The 20000-nt window shown below is 43.2% G+C and overlaps 1 protein-coding gene across 2 annotated transcripts in view; it reads right to left on the reverse strand.

Annotated features, from left to right (window-relative positions):
* The window catches only part of LOC138945925 (aminopeptidase N-like), a 59220-nt gene that overhangs the window by 14193 nt on the left and 25027 nt on the right, over window positions 1-20000 (reverse strand). For both annotated transcript variants that reach the window (XM_070317442.1, XM_070317443.1), the window contains 19 exons: window positions 19634-19734; window positions 18772-18920; window positions 18296-18351; window positions 17482-17629; window positions 14778-14854; window positions 13330-13440; window positions 12679-12846; window positions 11365-11505; window positions 10961-11042; window positions 9367-9514; window positions 8714-8916; window positions 7416-7645; window positions 6455-6610; window positions 5305-5422; window positions 4479-4599; window positions 3361-3515; window positions 2944-3057; window positions 2469-2603; window positions 1822-1887 (listed from right to left, as the gene is read on the reverse strand). In XM_070317442.1, the coding sequence (XP_070173543.1) occupies window positions 1822-1887; window positions 2469-2603; window positions 2944-3057; window positions 3361-3515; window positions 4479-4599; window positions 5305-5422; window positions 6455-6610; window positions 7416-7645; window positions 8714-8916; window positions 9367-9514; window positions 10961-11042; window positions 11365-11505; window positions 12679-12846; window positions 13330-13440; window positions 14778-14854; window positions 17482-17629; window positions 18296-18351; window positions 18772-18920; window positions 19634-19734 (2479 nt within the window). The remainder of the gene's footprint in view (window positions 1-1821; window positions 1888-2468; window positions 2604-2943; window positions 3058-3360; window positions 3516-4478; window positions 4600-5304; window positions 5423-6454; window positions 6611-7415; window positions 7646-8713; window positions 8917-9366; window positions 9515-10960; window positions 11043-11364; window positions 11506-12678; window positions 12847-13329; window positions 13441-14777; window positions 14855-17481; window positions 17630-18295; window positions 18352-18771; window positions 18921-19633; window positions 19735-20000) is intronic.

Here is a 20000-nt window from a genome sequence, read left to right on the forward strand (position 1 = left end):
ACACCGACCCAGCAGTAAGAAAGCATAGGCTCTAGCTGAATACATTTTATTTTTTTCTCGTCAAAAGTAGAAAATACATTCATTCGTAAAGAAGAACTAGGGTTTAGATGAAAAGGTTAGTCAGTGTAATATCATATATATACCAATAGATTAAGGAAGATTTTTCAAGAAAGTGCCGATTGTGTTTTTTGTGGTTAGGCCTATCTTTTATCGCGAGTTCCGACAGTAGCGGCTCGGTTACTGCGGACCAGCATAACTGAGTTCACACAGAACTATTCTCAGCTGCACTCAACATGGAAAAAACCCTGTGTTAATTGTTTCAAGACAACCACATTTTGTAACACTACTTTGAAACTTCTGCTTCTTGTCATCATTATAATCATTGCAAGGGCTCCAGGAACTGAGAAATGTTAAACACACTTAAAACCACGTAAATGTTACAGGAAGGCGCCTTTACCGCCTATGCATGGTGCCACAGATTTCAGCAGCTAGCGGCCGCCGTGACCTTGCAAGGCGGAGCATCGAAATTTGCGCGGAATATTCAAAAAGCTTAAACCACACTCACTTTTTTTTCTTGAAAACAGCATGAATATTGTTTTAAGCGTAATAAGTTTAATCTGTATGTATGCTGGAGGTGTAAATGCACTAACATGCATATTTTGTTGCTTGTAAGATGTAGTGTTCACTTACAAAACTTTGACAAGTTTGGTCTTTCGGTTGGCGGTGTAATGTGATTCTTATGTACCGGTTCGACATGTAGGAAACAGCAGTATTTAACTGATTTCTTCCGCATTGAATGTTTCTTTGTGCAATCAGTATAGAAGATTGCAGAGAGTGTATTCTGATGATTTAAAATGTGTGTATTATTATTAAGCAGCCCTGATAGTACTGACTATGTCTCTTTCTACTAAACTGACTCAGTGTGTGACTTCTTAACTGTGCACATTTTCAGCCAGAAATTCATTTCTCTTCCTTGTCTTGCTTGCAAATTTGTTCTTTCCTGGCCGAGCGATAACATAAACACTCCTGCCAAGGGTTGTGTTCTGCGATGTTTTAGAGCTCGGAAAGGCAGCAGAGGGCTTGTCATCAGCTTTCCCTAAATGGATTGCTTGAGGGCTAATAAGGAAGGGATACTGCTATATCAGTGGTGGTTGTTGACATCTTGTATATATACAGCTTGCTGAATCCTAATGCATGGGCCAAAGAAGGAAACTCGGCTCCACTGATTTGATATGACCATTCTACGTGTATGTCACATGTCACTATCAGGATAAATTGTTCAAACGGTAACTAAAAGAAACAGAAGCGTTTGTCCCTTTTCGACTTTTTGTGATCAAAAAGTACCACTAACAGTGAATACAAGACAGCTGTGTCGACAATTTCAAAGAGTGGGGGTGTTTTGTGTTAAGATGGTTTAATTCCCCCCTCCCCTCTCCCTCTCTCTCTCTCTCTCTCTCTCTCTCTCTCTCTCTCCCCCCCTCTCTCTCTCCCTCCCTCCCTCTCTCTCTCCCTCCCTCTCCCCCTCCCTCTCTCTCTCTCCCCCCCTCTCTCTCTCCCCTTCTCTCTCTCTCTCTCTCTCTCTCTCTCTCTCTCTCTCTCTCTCTCTCTCTCTCTTTCTCTCTCTCTCTCTCTCTCTCTCTCTCTCTCTCTCTCTCTCTCAATCCCCCCCCTCTCTCTCTTTCTTCGGATTTCGTTTCCAGTATTCTAACATAAACTTGAACGAGTAGAAAATATTGGATTATCCCGATTAACGTAAACACTGCTTCCAAGACTAGCAAGGACCGTTTGCAACGGCCACACCATGGCAAAACAAACACGTACCGTCAGTCCATTCTTGAACGTGTCCTCGCCGATGGCGTGTCTGATCATACGGATGATTGACGCTCCCTGCAAGTAGAGAATCAGTTACACAAATTACTTGAAGTTAAGATCATACTTATGTATGTCTGTTTGTCTGTGTGTCTGTCTGCTTGTCGGTCGGTTGGTTGGTTCTTCTGCCCAACGCGTCTGTGCATTCATCTCCTCCTTTGTCGTGCTCATTTCACGTTAACACAGGTTTGCTTAAAGGAGGACAAGACTATGCCTTCAAAGGTTAATCAATGTAGGGAGGAAGTTCAAATTAGCTTATCTCTCTGTCTCTCGCTCTATATCTCTCTCTCATTCTTACACACACACACACACACACACACACACACACACACGCTCGCACGCACGCGCACACATACATACACACACACACACACCCTCACACACACATACTACACACACACTACACACACACACACACACGCACACACGCACACCCACACACACATACATAACACACACACCCTCACACACACACACACACACACCACACACACACACCACCCCATACCAGACACACACACACACACACACACACACACACACACACAAACACACACACACGCACACACACCGCAATCAAACATGTCAAAGTCACGTACCTTGTCATACGAGATGGAATCAAAAATCGCCAGGACTTCTGCAGGCGTAGCCACCGGAACATAAACCGGATGTGACGAAACCATTCCGTCCATGCGCATGCCTGAATGTAGCGCGTTGGTCACGAAAAGATCAAACTGAAACAAAATTTTAGGATCTGTAATTCCAGTTTCTCGTGAAAACATATGTACCTCCTCAGATATGTCGAGCTAAGCGTCCTTACTGGAAGCTATTGTTGGTCTTCCACGACTGTTGGATGGGACAGTATCAATCTGTAACTTCTTTTCTTCTTCTGTGTTTATGGGCTGAAACTCCATCGTACACTCGGGTTTTTACCTGTATTACCGTTTTTATACTGCCATTTAGGCAGCCATACGCCGCTTTCGGAGGAATATCTGTAACTAAAACATGCCTAGACACTTTCTGAAGGGATCAGAAGTTAATTAACATTTGGCAAAACAAGGTTCTTACACTTACCTCTTTCCACCCCGGATACACATGATCGACGCCAAGAAACGACATGAAGGTAGCGAACCCTTCGTTCAGCCATAGCTCATCCCACCACAGGGGGGATACCAGGTCACCGAACCACTGCAAGGAAACAAACAAGTTACACGAAGGTGGATGGAGTGAGAGAGAGAGAGAGAGAGAGAGAGAGAGAGAGAGAAAGAGAGAGAGAGAGAGAGAGAAAGAGGGGGAGAAAGAGAGAGGGTGAGGGAGGGAGAAAGAGCGAGAGAGGTGGAGGGACTCAGTGTCAGACATACTGCCATAGCAGACCGAGAGGTACCAACACATCCAGTATAGCTTTATATCGCTCTGGAACACCACTTTGCACATATAGTCCACGTTGTTAGCTTGATATTCCCTCTGTAATCTCTGGTGCACGTGACTCACCATATGAGCCAGCTCGTGAGCAATAGTGATGGAGGAGGCCTCTTTGTCTGCCATGGAGGACACCCCAGGCTCGTACAGGATGCGTGTCTCGCGGTATGTAATCAAGCCCCAGTTCTCCATCGCTCCAGCCGCGAAGTCAGGAATGGCCACCATCGCTTAAAGTAAAAGTGCGAACAGGTCAACTCGCTTACAATGAAATTTGTTCTTCAAATAAATTTGTTATGAAAAAAACCTCGCTTAAAATGAAGTTTGTTCTTCAAATAAATTCGTATATGAAAAAAAACCTCGCTAAAATGAAATGTTTCCTTGACGATCGACTGGATGCCGGGAAGTCAGGAATGGCCACCATCGCTTAAAATAAAAGTGCGAACAGGTCAACTCGCTTAAAATAAAGTTTGTTCTTCAAATAAATTCGTATATGAAAAAAAATCGCTTAATATTTAATGTTTCCTTGGACGATCGAGTGGATTGCGAGGAGTTCAGGAATGGCCACCATCACTTAGAATGAAAGTGCGAACAGGTGAACACGCTTAAAACGAATTTTATTCTTCAAATAAATTTGGACATGAACAAACTCGCTTAAAGTTAAATGTTTCCTTGGACCATGGAGTGGATGCTGTCACTTTCAGCTCGCTGGAGATGAAATCTACCCCGAGACTTGTCCATTTTCCCCATTTACTCAAAACTGTGTTCATATCAATTTCTATATTATTATTTCCAGGTTTGTATGTTTCTCATTTTTTCTAATAAGCTTTATAGTATCTACTGTATGCATTGTACATGTAATCTTTTGTTAATCTAAAAACAAAGAGACTGCCAACGTTCAAAAGTTTGTGTCTGTGCACTTAAAAGACCGTTTGGTCGATATATTTGTGAATGTATTGTTTTGTTAATAACAAACGTTGCAACAACCTACCTTTCTTGTTTTTTGATTTTTTTGTTAAATTGTTTTAGTGTACATCTGTGCATGTCTTTTTGTGTCTGTTTGCCTCATTAGTTTTCTGTCATTTTTTGTCATTTTTCTCAATTTCATGTTTCTATCTGACACCACCTAGTCCATGCTTCAGTCAGTAAATTGCAGAGTGTTACCACAGCAAAGATCCAATTCCGAAACTCACCCTGCTTGGGTAGAGGAAACGGGACCTGGAAATAGTCCTCGTAGAAATCGATGATCTGGACCCCAAAGTCAAGGGCAAAGTCCAGCTGATTCACCGTGTCTCGCCGAGACCACACTTCGTACTGAAAGAAAGCAGTAACAAATAGGTTTTACTTGAAGTACATTATAATTAGATAAGACCATGATTATACCTTTGGTTTTACGTGTACCTTCTTGTTTGTCTAAACGGTGTTTTTTTGTGTGTGGTTTTTTTGCTTAACGCCCAGCCGACCACGAAGGGCCATATCAGGGCGGTGCTGCTTTGACATATAACGTGCGCCACACACAAGACAGAAGTCGCAGCACAGGCTTCATGTCTCACCCAGTCACATTATTCTGACACCGGACCAACCAGTCTAGCACTAACCCCATAATGTCAGACGCCAGGCGGAGCAGCCACTAGATTGCCAATTTTAAAGTCTTAGGTATGACTCGGCCGGGGTTCGAACCCACGACCTCCCGATCACGGGGCGGACGCCTTACCACTAGGCATATTTTGATAGTGCCGGTATATTGTGATAGCACTGTTGACCTAAACTGTACTCCTATTTCCAACAGTAGTCAACATCTGTAGTTCTATAGATGAGATTTTGTTCAGTAAAATTGGTTTAATTTCGATATGTGTCATGTTAAACTTGTGGGGTCCTGATTTGGCCTATATGGTCCGCTGGACCCAAAAAGCAACAACTAACTAACTCTATAGATGAGTTGTATTAGTAGATCCAAAGAGGACCTAAAACACACAACGACATCGTAAGGAGAATTTCTTTCGACCTAAAGCATCTCACCGTGATGTTTCTCTTGGTGAGCTTGGTCTTGGACTCAAAGTCACAGACGATGAAGGCGACGAGGTAGGTAGACATCGGCTTGGACATCATGAACCGGTCTGCCACCCGCCCTTCGCCCCTGGAAGTAAACACAACATCATTCAATAGTGTAAGGTAAAGCGGGGGTGGCGGGGTGGGGGGGGGGGGGGGGGGGGGTAATTTCGACACCCTAAGAGCTAGACGCTGTAGCTGGCTTATAGCAGTCGGTAAGCAAAGATGGCTAGATTATATCTCAAGATTGGTAGATTCAACTGAAACCTACACGTATGAAAGTGAAATAAAGGATCTTATGTGTTTCGTCAACACACGGACTTGTTTCTTAAAATTTGAGAAAAGTTTAAATAATTATCAAACAAGGCAAAGTTCAAATTATATTACTTCTTTTATTTACCGTTAATATCGATTTCACATATAATGAATAGAGATATTGGAAGACATGTATTAGTTAGATAAAAAGAAAACACACCAGTAACCAGGATTAGGTACGTTGAAATCAATATTTCGGCATGTAACTGCCTTCTCATGAAGATTATGTGAAATTACATGTATTAGTGTAGATTTGATCTCAAGCAAACTTAAAGAAGGGTGTTACTTCGTGTAAGGAACTATTTCATTGTAAGCGATTTCTCACATACCCACATTTAATTTTCAAAGAAATAATTCATTTTAAGCGAGTTCGCCTATTCTCATTTTAATGTTCAGCGATTGTTGCCATTCAGGGTTGGATACTAAGTATAAAAGTCTGAAACGGTTCTGGGGACGGTAATTACCTTAAAATCATTGCGTGAAGCAAGTTCTACGATACAGTTAGTGGATGAGCTGTCAAACTTTATGCGCATCCCCCATTTCCTCCCCTTCCTCCCACCCCCCAACAAATCATTTGTTTGCTTGGTTGGTTAGTTAACAGTTTACTGTTGCTATGTTATTGTCTTTTATTGGTAAGAGGCCTTCAATTTAAGAACTTTTGAAATTACAATTAAAACAGCAACATTGTTTACACCTAGTTTCGATAATCCTGCGTTTTCCGCAAAACAAAACACGTTAGCTACAAAACGCAAAACAAACACTTTGCAAACCACAATGATAGTGACAGGAATGCCGAAAAGCTCACAAATCACTACTGGCTTCAACAGGCATGTTGGACAGGGCTTTGTTGAACGTTCGTCGGATGACAGTTACGGTGAAGGTTGCCTTCATTGCTGGTTCGTCCATACACGGGAACGCCTTGCGAGCGTCTGTTGGCTCGAATTGAGTCGTTGCCAGGTACCTGTACGTGAACGACATAGAAGTAGTTATGTTCGTGATTAGTAAATGATACGGGAAAGAAATGTAAGCATCATGAGAAAGAAGAGGCGAGGGAAGTCTTAGAGAGGAAGAAGGGGGGGGGGGGGTCTGGGTGTAGAGAGGAAGAAGGGGATGGGTGTGGGGGGATGTGTTGGGGGGGGGGGGCTTTTGCAGGGGGCAAATCCATCCCTCCACTTCAACACATACTAAAAATCAAAATGTTGACTGCTTGTGTAGGGGGGACATTTTCGTATAACTAATTTCGCAATTGACTTTTAAGAAATTCCTCCCTAAAAACACAATCTACACAGAAAAGCATCCAGGCTGCTGATTGTTAGTATATGTCTAAGTAGAGTCTAGCCTCATCCTATGTAAAAGCCTGGCGAGATCCAAGATGGTGAGTGAGCCCAATCGCTTAGAAGGGAAGGACTGTGCCTTTAAAAGAAATAATAACAAGAAATTCCTTCGAGGTAGGAAAAACACCCCCGTTGGTCAAAGGGAAATAACCATTCTCACTGCCACCAACTGAGAAGGTTATTTCCCTTTGACCATAAATATGTCACTCTTAATCTTAATCCACCAATAACTCCCAAACCGTGTGTTTGACTGGTCCCAATTTTTGTAAGGACCGTCTCAGGAATGTATAGAACCTGTTCACCAAGTTTGGTGACGATCGGTCCGTTCATTCTTGAGATCTATATGCGAACACAAACACACAAACACACAAACACATCGACCGAAACCTATACACACCCCTATACCGGGGGTGTAATAATAATGATACCCACACGGTGCCAGACGCGTTCTGGTAAGAACTGAGGTAGAGACCATCTAGTCCATTGGCGTCCAGCGGTCCAGTGAAGTCCATGCTGACGGTATAGTTTTGGCCAGCGGTCAGTGTACTGTCCAGCGTGATGTTCACAAACTGTCGGTCCTTGTCCTCTACGTGTCCTTGGTAGCCAGGGACTGCTGCTTGACCAGTGGAGGCTCCGGACACTCTGATGTTGTCCACCTGGAGCTGTGGGTGGAAAGATGAAGAGAGTGCAATGCAAAGAACATGGAATTGATTGATCTTTGATTAAGAAGGATAATGTGGATTGGGTGGCCGAGTGGTAACGCACTAGCGCTCGGAAGCGAGAGGTTGCGAGTTCGACCCTGGGTCAGTGCGTTAGCAATTTTCTCCCCCCTTTCCTAACCTAGGTGGTGGGTTCAAGTGCTAGTCTTTCGGATGAGACGAAAAACCGAGGTCCCTTCGTGTACACTGCATTGGGGTGTGCACGTTAAAGATCCCACGATTGACAAAAAGGTCTTTCCTGGCAAAATTGTATAGGCATAGATAAAAGTGTCCACCAAAATACCCGTGTGACTTGGAATAATAGGCCGTGAAAAGTAGGATATGCGCCGAAATGGCTGCGATCTGCTGGCCGATGTGAATGCGTGATGTATTGTGTAAAAAAATTCCATCTCACACGGCATAAATAAATCCCTGCGCCTTGAATATGTGCGCGATATAAATTGCATAAAATAAAAAAAATTAAAAAATCCCTGCGCTTAGAACTGTACCCACGGAATACGCGCGATATAAGCCTCATATTGATTGATTGATTGATTGATTCTTACAACTGCATTATTAAATTTAAACCATGGTAATACATCATATATACAGGTACATTGGGAAAGAACTAGAGCAGAGTTCAGCAGCTATGTTAAGATTAGATAATTTGTAAGGGTGATGGTGTAAGCATTTTTAGTGATTTTGTTTTGCAGCCTTGAGAAAAAAAATAGCGTAGCAACAGTTAGCAACTTAAGATAGACCGAGAGTTAAATATGCATACACACACACACACATACATCATTGCAGCTTTAAACAACATGAAGCATTGAATGTTTACAATCAACTTCAGGTCTCAATTTTTATTTTAACTCTTTAAGATAGCTTGACCTTATTTTAAGCCGGGTATGTTAAGGTAGGAAGGTTATTTTCGCCTACGGAAGACTTGACACATCTCACATTGCATATTATCAAAATATCGATCTTATCTCTAATGAGCGTCACGTTTGAAACCAATAATGTTACGATTCTAACCTCGTTGATATGCAGAACGATCAGATTGGTCGCTTGCACGCAATTGAAGGTCAAGGTCACACTTCCATTGAAGGTGAAGGTTGCAGGGTCAGGGTCATACATGTTGGGCTCAATGGCGAGGTCATAGTGCAAAGGTCGCAGATGTGTTGGAAGCCTGAGATTTTTTTGGGTGACCTTTTGTACAGATTCTGCTCCTTCAAATTCTGAAAAGACAGACAATCAATGTACACAGTTAATTTAATAAGTGTAGGATACTCAGTGCTAACAAGTAAATAAGGAAGTAATGAACGTGTGGATGCACGCACAAGCGCAAATATAGCCATTGTAATAAACGACTTTCTTTGAAATCCAGACAGCTATGTTTAACTTTAATCATTTGAAAAATGCTTCCTAACGCACACATACACACTCACACACACACACACCCACACACACACACACACACACAAACACACACACACACACACACACACACTCTCTCTCTCACACACACACACACACACACACACTCACACACATGCACACAAACATACACCCTCACCCCACCCCTCCCTCACCCTTAACCTCCCTCTCCCCCCCCCCCCACCCCCATACACATCTACACCAACCTCCGCAGTGAAACAAAGTGATGTGTCACGTAAAGAACGTCTTACCCTTGTACCCGCGGGCAGCCAACCACTGAACGACCTGCTGGTAAGAGTTCTGAGACCATTTGATGTTGAACTCAACTCTCTCCAAAGCTGTGTCGAGCACTGGTGCTGCACTCCCCAGATCCGGATGCGAGTTGATAAAATCCAGCAACTAAAAAAAAGACATACTTATCTCATACAACAAAGAAGGCTCTACACAGAAGTTTGATACAGACAGAACACCCAGTTTTCTATCATGAAGTAAAGTCCAGTGGAAGAACCGCCTCGGCATCCACTCAGAAGACGATGATATCGAACGCCTTACAAGAGCACAACAGGTTATCACCTTCAGGCTCCGGACCGGTCACTGTCGGCTCCTAGCCCACCTCTACAGAATGAAGATCTCCCACACAGACGACCACCCGTGTGGAACAGGCACGCAGACCCCAGAACATGTCCTCCAGACATGCCCAACCTTCGCGGACCTGAGAAGCGAATTCTGGCCAGAGATGGTGGACCTGAAGGAGAAACTGTGGCGCCCAGCGGAGTCCCTGCGGTGAACTGCAGACTTCATCACATCAACAACCTTGACAGTCTAGCATGGCGCCGGGATCGCAGAAGAAGAAGAATACAACAAAATATTCAGTAATAAATATTACCGGTGCTACAAGACGCAAGTTGGAATGCGATTTGGTAAATTCTAGTAACTGAAACAACCTCAGAGCAGGAAAAATTAGAATAACAGATTAGACATACTTGTATCACATGAGAAAAATACTATAGGCTACATCGAAGTTAGATACGTGTGTCACAGCAGCCACTAAAATACTTGTATCATAACCGATACTTACTTGTATTTGAACAGAGAACCACAGTAATTCAATTGCATTGTCGCGGGGAAATACTGGCATCACGGCAGAGAAAATCTTGTATCACAGAAGACACATATGTGACCATCCACCACGGAATGAGTCGCATGTCACCTTTGCATGATTTTCATATTTTTACATTTTTCTAACGAGTTTTTTATGCTCTATGCAGTCACTGAAAACCGTTTTAGAAAAGAGCAAAAACTGTTTGAGTTATAAGCCTGTGACTCACACTGTTACCAGACACTCCCCGGACTTATATTAAGCCTAGCGCAGAACCGCGCGAGGTGACATGCGACTCATTCCGTGGTGGAGGGTCACAAATTTGCATCACAGCATTGAACTATTTGAATAATTAGTTAGTTAGTTGTTGCTTTTTGGGTCCAGCGGACCATATAGGCCAAATCAGGACCCCTATTTGTATAATAACAGATACATATTTATATCACATCTGAGAACTACTTGTATCAAAGTCCAGAAGTACTCGTATCCCATCAGAGAAATACTTGTACCACAGCAGAGAAATTCGTATACAGTGGAACCCCCCTTTTAAGACCTCCAACAATCCGAGAAAATCAGGGTTTAAAAAAGGAGGCAGTCTGAAAATGTGAGTAAATTTACAAAGGCTATGAACAGAAATTCTGAGAAAACAGGGTCTTAAAAAGGAGGGAGTCATAAATTGGGGAGACTTGAAATGGGGGTTGCAATGTATCACATCCGACAGATATTGACGACAAAACGAGGCTGACCTGTTGGCGAAAGAACTCGGAGTGGAAGACAGAAACGATGGACATTATCATCCTCCTCAGCCTGGAGCTGGACTGTGCAAAGCTGGTTGACGAAACAAATACGAGATATGATTATATATGCATATGTATGCATCACGCAGGCAAGCAGACAAACTCCCTCACCCCCACACACACACACATACTCACACATACGCAAATGCACACATGCACACACAAACCAAAACACACCTACAAAACATTACACAAGAAGAAAATAAAGCAGTAGTAATACACCCTCTCTCTCTCTCTCTCTCTCTCTCTCTCTCTCTCTCTCTCTCTCTCTCTCTCTCTCTCTCTCTCTCTCTCTCTCTCTCTCTCTCTCTCTCTCTCTCTCTCTCTCTCTCTCTCTCTCTCTTTGTACTCACCCGCTCATGATGACGTCCCATTTAGCTCTGACGAAATCCCAAGCCAGGGCCGTTCCTACGTCATTTGCCGCCACGTAACCAATAACTCCAGTTGCGTCATCACGGCGAATGTCCCCTCCCTCCAAAGCCATGTTGAGAAGTCTGCAGCACAGCGGATAGGCAATTATGTAAATTAAAATGGACAATGGACACAAATCAGTAGAAAAGACGTGTGCCTTCTATTCTGTCCGTCCGTCCGTCCGTCCGTCCCTCCGTCTGTCTGTCTGTTTTTCGTTCGCTTCTAGTTATTCGATGTCTCGAGTACCATGACATGACATGAAAAATGTGTCAGGAATATTGCACACTATTGTAAAATAAAATCACGTGGTTATTATGCTAAACCAGCCATCCATCCCTTTGCCATCACCCCATCACCACACACCCACCCCCTATCCCCCACCTCTTTCTAACCCTCTCAAACCCCTTACATAAAGTCGTACTCAAAATCCAAGACTGAGAAGGCTGGCAATGCTCCCATGAGAATAATAGATTTGTTTTGGTGATCTCTCTCTCTCTCTCTCTCTCTCTCTCTCTCTCTCTCTCTCTCTCTCTCTCTCTCTCTCTCTCTCTCTCTCTTCACCTCTCTCTCTCTCTCTCTCTCTCTCTCTCTCTCTCTCTCTCTCTCTCTCTCTCTCTCTGTCCAACATGACTGTGCATAAATTAATACTACTTAACTCATTGTCTCCCAGGTACGGATATATTCGTACCCACTCATATTGCTCTATCTGACCAGGTACGGATATATCTGCTCAGATTGTTAGCTTCAGTCGCTTACTGTAACGTCGATCTAATGCCTGCATTCCAGCGATTTGATACACAGTTACTACACAGTTACTACAATTCTGAGTGACCTGCGCTGCTGCAGCACAGTTGGTCTCGGCCAAAACAAAATGGGTCAACATAGGTGGGGTAAAAAGTGTTAAGACATATTCCCGATGCAACCCTGTGAAAGCGACGTCAAGTCACATACTGAAACAAGAGAAAACACGTGAGATTCTTTCAGTGAAACGACAAACCTCACACGGGGCTAAATCTGGAATAGCAAGATCTAGATCAGCACTTTTCAGGACGTGTACGGGAACGTGGACGGGTAAACGTCATCAAATCTAGTTTTTACGTCACGCGTTTGCCAAGATCTGCAGTCTTGGTGGGAGCAAAACAACGTATGCAATTGGAACATTGGAGAAAAAAAGTGAGTCACGGGTGACGCAATATCTACACGTACACGTACAGGTCTTTGCTGTACGTTCGACCATCAAGAACACCGGTACTCACGTGCTCAGTATCCAGGGCTGTGAAGAACAGGACAGTGAATCTTCCAGGTTGCTTTTTTCCTGTGGCGATTTTTCCTGCCTGAGTCGCGTGAGCACGAACAGCCAGTCGCTTTCATCACCTTCCTGAACTGCTGTGCAGTATACACGGAATCGCACTGACGGAGAGATTCTGCACAAATAGTGTGTGAATATTTGAAAGTCGGTGCGACGTGTTTTTTTTTCTTCTTTTTTTTCTGGCATGTCGCAAACGGTTTAAGCAATAAAGAAATGAAAAGGAGAGCTCGGAAGAAACCAACGAACAACAAAGCAAGAAAGGAAGAAACAAAGAAAAAAACAAAGAAAAAGAAACAAACAAACCCATGACAAAACACTCCACATCGCCTAAATCAACTCGTCTCTAATTCCAAAAAGACAACAACAACAAAATCATCTGTGTAGTATTATTTGTATTGTCATGTTCTGGGCTTTAATCTGGATCAGTCTGGCTAAAACTGTACCAGGCACATCGCATGACCCTTGTCTCTATGTTTGTATTTCACCATATTAAAACAACCCAACCAAACGAATCAAGATAACCATGACCCTAAATTGTCTCTATGTTTGAATTTCACCATATTAAAACAACCCAACCAGACGAATGAAGAGAACTCACGGGTTGTGGTCAGGGTTTACCCGCCACTGCTTGAAAAGTGACACCGCCACCTGCACACATTCGGGCAGACCCGACTGACAGGCAAGACTGGCTATCTCTGTCCTGGTATACCTGCAAGTACAACAGTCGAAAATGGTAAAACATGAGGATAACGACTAGGATAAGTTCGTCATACAGTGCAGTGAGGTTAGGCCAACAAAAAATTAGGTCTGTTTACGGTGGTAACATAGGCCCAAAAAATAGGGTCGGTAGGTCGGGATTTTTTTTCCCCAAAAAACCCATATTTTTACGTTATTTTTTTTTATTTTTTTTTTCCCAAATGCCAAAAAAAAAAGTCTAGGGTCGCGCGAAAAAAAGAGGGTCGGTCGGGTTACCGTAAACAGACTATTTTTTTTTGTTTGCCTTATACCCTCAAAGAAATTCGGGCTGCTTTCTCACTGGAGAAAGCGAGCTGACATACTGTTCGGCGCTACCCATCATCTTTTTAATCTTTTTCCTGCATGCGTTATTTCATGTTTGCAATCCCTCAGACTTTCGCTGTGAACTTGGACTCTTTATCGTGCGCATGCGTGCACACGGGGGTGTTCGGACACCGAGGAGAGTCTGCACAAAGTCTCTCGTCGATAGAGAACTGGGTTTGAAGCCAGTTCCGCTACCGACTGAGCTATTTCCCCTACGCCCATAAAGGTAACTTCCTTCTAATGTAACCCATCATGACAGCACGCTTTCATATCGGATCTGCACATCCTTCAGCTTGGGACAAGTACTGGGCTAGCCCATTTCTGTGCAAGCACATTTACAGAGATGTATTACAGAAACAGCAAGTCCAAATACATCAGGCCCTAAGGTTGATGTAGATGGAGTCTTATATCGGAGGTTCTTTAAACAGAGATTAATTAATCATAACGACATAATTATATCTGCGATTAACTGTACATCATGCATAAACCGAGAACGCACACGTCAAAACACAAGAAAGGTTAGTTAACCCATTGACTGCCTTAGGACGGGTATACCCGTCCTGCACTTGTGCATTATTTCCATGATTAGATACTAAAAACAGATTCTTGGTTGAATTTCTTTTAAAAATAACATAGGTTTTACTTTTCTACCTACTGCCAGTTTGGAGCTAGAATTTTTTGTGAATTATTACACCCCGAACTCCAATATTCCCTGGCAGTCAGGAAGTTTTGATTGGCAGCGAAAGGGTAATGAAACGTTTAATTACAGAAAAAAACACGGAACATTCACTAGCACGTCGACCTGATTACCTTTGCTGTGGACAGACATAACACATTATTACGAGACGAATAAAAAAATAAAATAAAAAAAGGAATACACTTTCCTAAGCAGGCGTTGAATTCGACCTCAACATGAGGATAGCAAGAATCGAAAGAATCGAAGATAAGAATTCATAACGCAAGGTGAAGGTTACTCATGCAACTTACGACTGCAGCGCTGTAGCGTTGGTGTCATCGAGACCAAGTTTAGAGAATATCGGCCGGGTCTTGTCTTGTATAAATCTCTGTAACACACACAAAGGTGACTGAAACGTTTGGAATGGGTTTGCGTAATTGTAATACATTAGAGTAATGTAGTAATTTCGATATGTGCATCTCTTCCCATGAGCCTGAACTGATACGTTTGGTTGTTGTTTTTTTGGTTGTACATGTATCCTTGTATGTACTGTAAACTACCTTGTATACGCCCTCCACCCCCCACCCCACCCCACCCCCCCTCGATGCGCCAATTTTGTCCAACAGTAATATTTATTTATTTCAAAAACACACACAGCAGACTGAATCCTTTTTTAATTTTCCTTTACTCTAATGATCGACAATCGGGGCTGGGCGTTTACTTGGTACTGTACCCTGTGTGCAGAATTTGACCAAAAGTAGGGGGTGGGCGTTTACTTGGTACTGTACCCTGTGCGCAGAATTTGACCAAAAGTAGGGGTGGGCGTTTACTTGGTACTGTACCCGGTGCGCAGAATTTGACCAAAAGTAGGGGGTGGGCGTTTACTTGGTACTGTACCCTGTGCGCAGAATTTGACCAAAAGTAGGGGGTGGGCGTTTACTTGGTACTGTACCCGGTGCGCAGAATTTGACCAAAAGTAGGGGGTGAGCGTTTACTTGGTACTGTACCCGGTGCGCAGAATTTGACCAAAAGTAGGGGGTGGGCGTTTACTTGGTACTGTACCCTGTGCGCAGAATTTGACCAAAAGTAGGGGGTGGGCGTTTACTTGGTACTGTACCCTGTGCGCAGAATTTGACCAAAAGTAGGGGGTGGGCGTTTACTTGGTACTGTACCCTGTGCGCAGAATTTGACCAAAAGTAGGGGTGGGCGTTTACTTGGTACTGTACCCGGTGCGCAGAATTTGACCAAAAGTAGGGGGTGGGCGTTTACTTGGTACTGTACCCTGTGCGCAGAATTTGACCAAAAGTAGGGGGTGGGCGTTTACTTGGTACTGTACCCGGTGCGCAGAATTTGACCAAAAGTAGGGGGTGAGCGTTTACTTGGTACTGTACCCGGTGCGCAGAATTTGACCAAAAGTAGGGGGTGGGCGTTTACTTGGTACTGTACCCTGTGCGCAGAATTTGACCAAAAGTAGGGGGTGGGCGTTTACTTGGTACTGTACCCTGTGCGCAGAATTTGACCAAAAGTAGGGGGTGGGCGTTTACTTGGTACTGTACCCTGTGCGCAGAATTTGACCAAAAGTAGGGGGTGGGCGTTTACTTGGTACTGTACCCTGTGCTCAGAATTTGACCAAAAGTAGGGGGTGGGCGTTTACTTGGTACTGTACCCTGTGCTCAGAATTTGACCAAAAGTAGGGGGTGGGCGTTTTACTCGATACTGGGCGTATACAAGGTAGTTGACGGTATTTGTCGTTTCTCCAAGATGGCAGTCAAACGTTCTTCAGATGAATCATCAGAGTGAAACAACACACACACACACACACACACACACACACACACACACACACACACACACACACACACACACACACACACACACACACACACACACACACACACACACACACATAAAGGAACACAAGAAACATACGTTCACAAAAGCAATACCCGGGTTGTATCCACTTAAACTCAAAATGTAAAGTGTTTTGATTAACAAATTCCTTATTAATTTCACTCTTTTTTATATTTAGTCAAGTTTTGACTAAATATTTTAACATCGAGGGGGAATCGAAACGAGGGTATGGTGTATGTGCGTCTGTCTGTCTGTGTGTGTGTGTAGAGCGATTCAGACTAAACTACTGGGCCGATCTTTATGAAATTTGACATGAGAGTTCCTGGGTATGAAATCCCCGAACGTTTTTTTCATTTTTTTGATAAATGTCTTTGATGACGTCATATCCGGCTTTTCGTGAAAGTTGAGGCGGCACTGTCACGCCCTCATTTTTCAACCAAATTGGTTGAAATTTTGGTCAAGTAATCTTCGACGAAGCCCGGGGTTCGGTATTGCATTTCAGCTTGGTGGCTTAAAAATTAATTAATGACTTTGGTCATTAAAAATCTGAAAATTGTAAAAAAAAATAAAAATTTATAAAACGATCCAAATTTACGTTTATCTTATTCTCCATCATTTGCTGATTCCAAAAACATATAAATATGTTATATTCGGATTAAAAACAAGCTCTGAAAATTAAATATATAAAAATTATTATCAAATTTTTTTTTTCCAAATCGTTTTAAAAACACTTTCATCTTATTCCTTGTCGGTTCCTGATTCCAAAAACATATAGATATGATATGTTTGGATTAAAAACACGCTCAGAAAGTTAAAACGAAGAGAGGTACAGAAAAGCGTGCTATGCAGCATAGCGTAACCACTACCCCGCTCTTCTTGTCAATTTCACTGCCTATGCCGTGAGCGGTGGACCACGAGTATACGGTCTTGCTGCGTTGCATTGCGTTCAGTTTCATTCTGTGAGTTCGACAGCTACTTGACTAAATATTGTATTTTCGCCTTACGCGACTTGTTTTCTATTCTCGCAATTCATGCATTCCCTTTTTTTCTATTTTTTTTTTTTTATAATCATAATTCGTTAATAGAAAGACACGACAATACAGCTTTTGAAACAATAATTTAAAATCAAAACTTGACAAAATGTAAAAAGTGTGCATCACAAACCTGAAGCGCCCCAAAGCCGGAAGTCCCTGTAAGCCGAGTCTTCAAGTCTTTGAGAAGGTTGTTGGCTGCGCCCCAAGGGACGTAATCCTCCTCTTCACTCAGGTACTCCAGTGTGCCAAGGGCAATTGCCACGCTGGTCTCCCCTGCACTGATGACACAATGCACAGATATATTATACGTAAGCTCATGTCCTTGTGCACGATGGTAATACGACAATGATTGCCTATATCGTGCAAGCCACAGATTTATTCTGTAATATCTGCGCTCTACAACAAAACAAACACAAAATCAAACACAAAAACAAAAGCATTACAACTCAATAACATCTGTATTATAACATTACAACATCTATTTTTTAGCATTTAACAACTGCAGTCTGAAGACATCCGGCTTGCTGCCGCGCGAGCCGTGACAATGTTCCCTCTTTATCTTCACTGCGCTGGCTGCAAAACCCCTCCGCGCGGGTGGCACACAGGGTGACTAGTTCAGTTATTGGTTATAGCATCTGAATTGTACTGTGACATTAAACATGATGGTGTAGACGCCATAGCTAGCGCCCTTAACTGATTCGGACTGAGGCTGAATACGGAGAGCGAGGTGTTCTTGTGTCCTTTGAGTTTGTTATAGGAGTCATGTTTTTCAAAACAATGATGTCAGCATAAAATATCCAGCACAATACAATCACATCCTACAAACAAATCCGGTACAGGAATCTTAAGTTCGGGGACCAAGTTCATCGCATATTTAAAGTGAATGGTTGATCATCCAATGAATTGCTTTAATTCATCGAGTTATAATTAGCTAATTAGATTACCTTGCCAGGTTCCATGCATCATCAACGATCTGGGCTCTGTTGATTGGGGGAATCACCTGTGATTGAAAAGAAAAGTTTGGCCGAGAACAGGCATGTGTGCAAAACCACAAACACTTCTTAAACACAGAAACATAGTTACGTACTTCCCACCCAATCTCCACGGTCACACCTGACAACGTCCATCTTCCTGACCCCCCCCCCCCCTTTCCCCCCGCTCTCCCTCTCTCTCTTGCTCTGGTTCTCCCTCCCCCCCTCTCACTTTTCCATCTCTCTCTCTCTCTTTCTCTCATGCTCTCTTTCTCTCTCTCTCTCTCTCTCTCTCTCTCTCTCTCTCTCTCTCTCTCTCTCTCTCTCTCTCTCTCTCTCGCTCTCTCTTTCTCACTTGTTTTTGTTGTCCCTCCTCCCCCATCTAATCTTCTCCAACAACAACAACAACAACAACAACAACAACAACAACAACAACAACAACAACAAACCTTGTGGTCTTTCTTGAGCTGGTTAACGAGGGCGTTCCAGTTGCTGTCGTGGTAGTTGACCCTGTAGTAGCCATACTGGTGGAGGTTGACCAGGAACCAGCCATCCGCATCAGCGCTGCTTGGCATGCTTATCCACGGCGTCATGGTCTCTGAACACATAAACAAATACATACATGTATGTAAATATGTATAACTATAGCTTTGAAGTTGTATGGCAGCAGTGACAAAATTAAAGCTAATCTGGAGAGACAAGAACATCAGTCTCAAATTCAAACTGAAGCTATTCCTCGCGCTGGTTCTTTCCATATTTCTGTACGCATGCGGGTCATGGACCCTCAAGGCAGAACTGCAAAAGAAGATCCAAGCTGTGCTAATGAGATGCTTGGCATCTCCTGCACAGAACACATACCAACGAGGAAGTCCGCATGCCCATCCCTCAGCACGTGGATCACTATGGGGGTAGCTCAGTTGGTAGAGCACTGGACCTGTTGACCATTGTCAAGAAGAGGCCCCACTACCCTGGCGGGTTACGGGATCACTGAGAGAGTTGGCAGAGCCCGCCTTCTGACTATGACATTGTGTGGTAGAGATTCTTTTCAGTCGATTGTTGCTGTTTAGTCCTGCGCATAGTCTTGCCGACAGCTTCACCAATATGACATGAACACGGAAGGAAGGACAGAAACAATAGAACACGTTTCTTGGCTGAGAAGAAAACCAGGTCCTGATTACAATATGCAAGAACACACGTGCACACATACACACAGGCACACACACACCCACAAACACACACACACACACACACACACACACACACACACACACAGCATTGCCACCTTTAAAAATAGAAAACAAATAAACTTACTTGATTGTTCAGTTTTGGACAGCCATTTGACGTCATCTCCTGTGACGTTGAAATCCGGTCGTTCGCTTGACGTCATGGTCAATGGAATGTTCCACTTGTAACTGTCAGCATACGTTATATCGATACAAAACATATAACCCATACGAGTCGGTTATTTGTTGCAATTCATTAATTTATCTAATTATTTTTTTATTTTTTTTATTCATAATTGATAGAGCTAAATGTAAATAGGTTCAAACACGGAGACCCCCATGTAAACTGAGAAAGGGGAAAAAATGGAATCGGTCACGCTTAGCCGAATAGGCTGAAGGGACGTTTGAAACCCTACAAGCAACCAACTATTTGTTGTATATATGTGACCCTCCAC

The sequence above is a fragment of the Littorina saxatilis genome, linkage group LG13 (assembly GCF_037325665.1).
Source record: "Littorina saxatilis isolate snail1 linkage group LG13, US_GU_Lsax_2.0, whole genome shotgun sequence".
NCBI classification, from domain to species: Eukaryota; Metazoa; Mollusca; class Gastropoda; order Littorinimorpha; family Littorinidae; genus Littorina; species Littorina saxatilis.